Genomic DNA, 6,216 nt, shown 5'->3' with positions numbered 1-6,216 from the left:
GCTTTATAAATAAAATTGATTGATTGATTGATGATCACACAGTATTGACAACTAAGGGTATGTTAACTTTTGAAATGGGAACATGTCACTATTTATTGCTATGTTTAATTTTTGACTGAAATTATGTGATGCATTATAGTTTAATTTGAAGCCCATTTAATAAAGAGGGAATGCGTTTTGCCTGATAATGTTTTCTTTAAAGCATGTTAAGCATCTTACAAATTAAGTTAAGTGTGTAAACCTATAAGCACAACTGTGTGTATGTGTATGTAAAGATAGATAGATAGATAGATAGATAGATTAGAAATAACAAACTGTGACTCCCCACTCTTCCCACTCCCAAGAAAGGCAAGTTACACAGGACAAGAAAACAGTTTATTTGAATCAGAGGTGAGCAGTGCCCAAAACAACAAACAAAAATAACCCTCAAGTTACCTGGCAAAACAAATGTAAAACAAAAGGCAAATTTCGAAGCTACACTCCTACCAAAAAGATCATGGCAATGCCAGACAAAAAGGGCCTCTCACTCTTACTAAATGTGTTCAAAGTGCTCTGTTTACAGTGCTCAACAAAAGAATACAAGAAAACCTACTAACAACTCTAAAAAGTAAACCGTTGAACAAAACTCAACTCACCTACTCAAAACTGACCAAATAACTTTCCTAAATGACAAGGTTATCAGAATATACACACTAGTTTATCAGAATCAGAGGTTTTTGCCTGCAGGTGCTCACAAACAATTTCACAATCACAGTCTAAGTTCTGGCTCTGTTGGAGCCACCACATACATCCACTCTGAGGGAAGGTAGCCTTGCATCACCAGGCTCTTCACGTACGGTGAAAAACGTGGTTTCCATTCACTCTGAATTTTGTCTGGATTCTGGTTCCGGTCTAGAGAGCAGATCCGGAATTCACCAAATTTACCAAAGTAAAAGTGTTCACCAAAGTAAAACTTTAAATTCTGGCGCACCATCGTCTCGTCGCATCCCCTTTCACCGTTTTGACAGGTGTAACATTATCAGGCAGCGATGTTGGCCATGCCATGTTGTTGTGGTTGTTGTTGTTGTTGTGGTTGATAGAGCATGCTACATGGCGAGCATCACACAGTTTTCCTCTCTCTTCCGCCCCCACCGCCCCAAACTTTATAGAAGAAATGCATTTACAAACTACAGGTATAATGTACTAAACTAGGATCGCGTGCCTATTAAATAAAACAGACAACTGAAATAGACAATAACTTGTAATACAATTAAATACAGTATAAGGAAAAGGTTAATATAATGGCTTGGGGCTTTTCTTGTAAATTATATTCTTTAAATTAAAAAGTTTCACCGCATTTTTATTAGCTTGGTGCTTTTATTTTGACGGAAAGGCGCATCCATCGAATTCCGGATCCTGTTTCTCTCGCCCTGGTTCTGGTTGCTTACCAAAACGGCCACTAAAAGGCCCCAGACTAGAGGGAAGGAGAGAGAACATCTGACAGATCACTGCAGACTAATACAACACATCAATACCAAAAGATAATGACCTGGGTTGTGACAATATTTACACGTTCTCGTGTGGTTTGTGTCTAAGAAGCTGAAATCATCACCAGCATCTGTCGAGTCTAAAATAAAACACAGAATCACCAGCATCTGTCGAGTCTAAAATAAAACACAGAACTACATATGCTGAGAAACCTTTCAGCTCTTCAAAAGGCTGTCTGTGGTTTTGAACCTTTTTCTGTGTGAGAAAGTCTCACAGCTGCTGCAAGTGTCAACATGTGATGAAGAGGAGTTGAACATGACTTCTTAAACAGAGGAGGTAAAAACAGATGGAAATACAATGTTAAACAATCTCAATGATCGCAAAGCATGATGGGAGCTTCTCTGCTTATGTTTGTGCAACTGTAACTCTGAGTTTCCCACAGTGCAGCAGTCCCACCAGCAGCAGCAGCAGAGGCACCATCACTATGGTGAACACCGTCCTTAAGACGAGGACGACATGTATGAAGAGGTCTGAGAAGAGATACAGCTCAGTGTGATGAGCTGCAGAGACAAGAGAACATATATGTTCTATCACTGGCAGTATTAACAGTATGTAACAGGTTGTCTCTGAGAGCTGCTGGAGCACAAAAGGAAAACAGATCCTTGCACTGAAGTAAGGCTTAAAATACATGTAACTATTTTTTTTAACAGTGTAATAGTCTCACCTCTGACAGCCATCCAGCTCTCTGGTGATCCTCCAGCTCCAGAGATGTGACACTTGTAGAGTCCTTCATCAGACTTGGACACACTGTGGATGGTCATCTCTCCTGTAGAGCTGCTCCTGATGAGGACGCCATCTTTATAGAAACCAGCTGTCAGATGTAAAGAAGACATCTTGTTCCTGCAGGTCAGAGTCACGTTGTTGCCTTCTTCCACAGGGAGGACAGGACTCTCCAGGATCACTGAACCATCTGAACAACAAAGGTTTGATATTTTTATTCACTGTTTTTTTTCCTGAATGCATTTTAGATAGTAAGATTTTAGTAAAAATGCATGATTTTGTGAGGTACTGAGCATACACCTGGATAAATGAGACTTGTATTATACTGCACGAGTTGTGTGAGAGTTTGTAAACAGATGTTTTGATATAGTTTTGCTGTTGTTAAATGCAGATCCCAATCAGTCAATAAATGAAATTGTTTACTGTTTTCCATGGAGGCATGTTAGAAAAAAAAACGAGTTTTGTGAATAATTTTAAGGTAACATGGCATTACAAATTCATATACAAATAATAATTTTGTGAGCGAGGTATTCCTTTAATTTTAAGTTATCCATATGTGTGAACCATTGTTGTTTCTACGGAGCCCCCTGAACATGTCCTCTACATACATTCACTTGCTCATGTGGTTTGTGTCTGAGGAGCTCAAATTATCACCAGCATCTGAAGAGTCTCAAACACAGACCAACACACACTATCAAGTCTGACAACAGGTCTTTTGAAAATAGTTCATACATCAGTGTCTCTGTGGTTTTTGAACATTTGTGTACGTGAGAAAGTCTGACAGTCTGGACAAAAATGAACACAGCAAGGTTTGACCCCTTACATCTTAGTCCCACCAACAGTAGCAACAGAGCCACAATTAAAATAGTAAAAACAGTCATTAAGAGGAAGTGTTTCAAAGATGAGAATATATTTGCTCTAACAATACAGCAGTATAAACAGCATGTTACACGTTGTCTCTAGGCACTTGCTTTAGCTTTACTTTGACACAAATTGAAAATCTGTTGTGTGTTGGTGTTATGCTTTACCATCAGTAGATCTTACAATAAGAAAACTACAACAATAAATAACACTGAAGACAAATAATCTATTATAATTTTAGCAAGTTTTATTTTAAACAATGCTTTATTTTACCTCTGACAGCCATCCAGCTCTCTGGTGATCCTCCAGCTCCAGAGATGTGACACTTGTAGAGTCCTTCATCAGACTTGGAAACACTGTGGATGGTCATCTCTCCTGTAGAGCTGCTCCTGATGAGGACGCCATCTTTGTAGAAACCAGCTGTCATGTTTGAGGAAGTCGTTTTGTTTCTGCAGGTCAGAGTCACGTCGTTGCCTTCTTCCACAGGGAGGACAGGACTCTCCAGGATCACTGAACCAGCTGAACAACAAGTATTTATAAGGTTAGTTTCTGAATTTGATGAAATACACTTGTTTGCTCACTTTGTGGGACTTTGATGGAAAAAAGTGATGTCAGTTTGTCTCTTCTTTAAAGGATTACTTCAACCACAAAGTGATCATTGGTGCATTATTTAGTCACTCAGTGTTACCTTCAATTTCTCAAGGAAGCTTTGGTTTTCTTACATGCCTTCATGGTGAGCCAAGAAATCAAAAGTGGGGGAAATTCTTCATGAATTGAAGTCATAGGGGTTCGCCTTTAACAACAGCAAAACCATATCAAAACATCCATTTTACAAACTCTCACAATACCCATCCAGTATAATCCAAGTCTTGTTCATCCAGTCATTTTATCAGTACTTCCAAACCTTGTGAGTTTACGCTAAAAAAGGACAAAAAAATAGTATTTGAGTCTGGCTTTGATGAGAGCACAGATAAGTTTGATTAGTAAGAGTTTTGAATAGTAAGATTTTAGTAAAAATGCATGATTTTGTGAGGTACTGAGCATACACCTGGATAAATGAGACTTGTATTATACTGCAGGAGTTGTGTGAGAGTTTGTAAACAGATGTTTTGATATAGTTTTGCTGTTGTTAAATGCAGATCCCAATCAGTCAATAAATGAAATTGTTTACTGTTTTCCATGGAGGCATGTTAGAAAAAAAAACGAGTTTTGTGAATAATTTTAAGGTAACATGGCATTACAAATTCATATACAAATAATAATTTATCCTGTGTGAACCATTGTTGTTTCTACGGAGCCCCCTGAACATGTCCTCTACATACATTCACTTGCTCATGTGGTTTGTGTCTGAGGAGCTCAAATTATCACGAGTCTCAAACACAGACCAACACACACTATCAAGTCTGACAGCAGGTCTTTTGAAAATAGTTCATACATCAGTGTCTCTGTGGTTTTTGACCATTTGTGTACGTGAGAAAGTCTGACAGTCTGGACAAAAATGAACACAGGGAGGTTTGACACCTTACATCTTAGTCCCACCAACAGTAGCAACAGAGATGTAATCCACAGTCTCTAGAATAGAAAAATAACTTACCAGTGACAGAGATGTTGACACTGTTGCTTCTCTCTCCTCCTTCAGTCTCACACCAGTATTCTCCACTGTCTTCTTGATAGATGTTATTAGCAGTGCAGGAGGACCCTGTTGGCGTCCTCTTAATATGACATACTGGAATAAATTCCTGAGTATTCCTTACCCCTCTTAACTGAGTGGGACCAGACATCCCCGCACAGTTAAAAGACACAGACTCATATTCAAAGTGTTGCAGTCTGTTTGGGGTGATATGAAGAGAAGATGCAGCTGAAACCAAGACAAAATTGTAGTGTCACAAAAGGAACATTCAGAACTGGAAAAAAAAAGAAAAAGAAAAAATGATTTCTATGATATAACAAAATCACCAAATCATTATCAGTGCCTCTACCTGGTGACAGATTCAACTTGATTAGTATCATTTGCAAAACTTGACATTTCTTTTAAACTCAACCTGTCAGGAACTACAATATTTATGAAAACTGTACAAACCTAAATTAGCAACAGAGACAGATTTAAGTCAATATAAAATTGTGCTTCTTTCAATGGAGAAAATAAGGAGGAAAAAAATGTGAAAGAGTTCTTTAGAAACTTGTCTTTGTCACTCACCACTTTTCTGAGTATTTAGCAGAGTGAATTTAAGCATCACTGGATAAAAAAAGGAGCAAAGTTGAATGTTAGACATACATGGTTCAATGTACAGAATATAAAACAGAAAAAAAAGGAGGAAACCTGAGACTCAGTACTCACACAGTCTGAAGCAGAGAGCTGTGACCTCCATGGTGTCTTGCTGCGGACTGACTGAGCATCAGACTGAAACACAGCTGAAGTACGTAGGCGACAACTTCCTCTTCCTGTTCAGTTTGATCCGGATGTTGATGCAAGAAGTGGAGCCAGAGTCACACTGAGCGTCTATATAAGTATAATGTATTATTATTATTATTACATTGGTTCAACATACAGTTTGTCAGTCCATCTCCGCCACTCTGGTTGGCTCAGGTACATAGCTGGTATAAGTGAGTAAAACATTATAAGACTGTAGCTGCTGGTTGTGAACATTGGTGACTGTTCTAAATTGTGTCAACAAAAGCTGGTCATAGATCTCAATGACTTTCACTTAATTACATGTTGAAAAAAAATTCAAGTATAGAAATCATGGTGAGCAGCTAAAATATTTGAAAAAAAAATTGCTGTGATCAGCCCAAAGTTGTGTTTAGTCTGAAAGACGATTGAATACATTTAATTAAGCATTCCCAGAACATCAACGAGCTTCATCAGCAGCTGCTGTGGTTACTGTTGTCTCTCCCTGCGGTGCACGTGTCACATGATGTAAACACGGGTAAGCAGAGCTCATGCTTTCGCTGGTCTCGCGGAAGCGCGCACACACGTGAGTGCGGAGCACAGACAAGCAGTCAGAGCTACAGGCTACAGTGAGGCTAAAAACAGAGTTGATATGACATTTTTCCAAACAACTTTTTATGTCGGGGCTTCAGCACACTTGGATCACTACGGATGAGCAT

At 38.7% G+C, this 6,216-nt stretch overlaps 1 protein-coding gene across 1 annotated transcript in view; it reads right to left on the bottom strand.

Annotated features, from left to right (window-relative positions):
- The window catches only part of LOC126403907 (carcinoembryonic antigen-related cell adhesion molecule 20-like), a 128,696-nt gene extending 123,213 nt beyond the window's left edge, over positions 1-5,483 (bottom strand). Inside the window, exons 1-4 of the mRNA XM_050066727.1 lie at positions 5,447-5,483; positions 5,306-5,344; positions 4,703-4,966; positions 3,382-3,627 (exon numbers count right to left, since the gene is read on the bottom strand). Coding sequence (XP_049922684.1) covers positions 3,382-3,627; positions 4,703-4,966; positions 5,306-5,344; positions 5,447-5,477 — 580 coding nt within the window. The 5' untranslated portion in view covers positions 5,478-5,483. The remainder of the gene's footprint in view (positions 1-3,381; positions 3,628-4,702; positions 4,967-5,305; positions 5,345-5,446) is intronic.
- Positions 5,484-6,216: the final 733 nt, after the last annotated feature.

This window comes from Epinephelus moara, chromosome 17 (assembly GCF_006386435.1).
Source record: "Epinephelus moara isolate mb chromosome 17, YSFRI_EMoa_1.0, whole genome shotgun sequence".
Classification (NCBI taxonomy): Eukaryota; Metazoa; Chordata; class Actinopteri; order Perciformes; family Serranidae; genus Epinephelus; species Epinephelus moara.
Note: the sequence above shows the minus strand (reverse complement) of the source record. Positions and strands in the feature narration are given on the sequence as shown.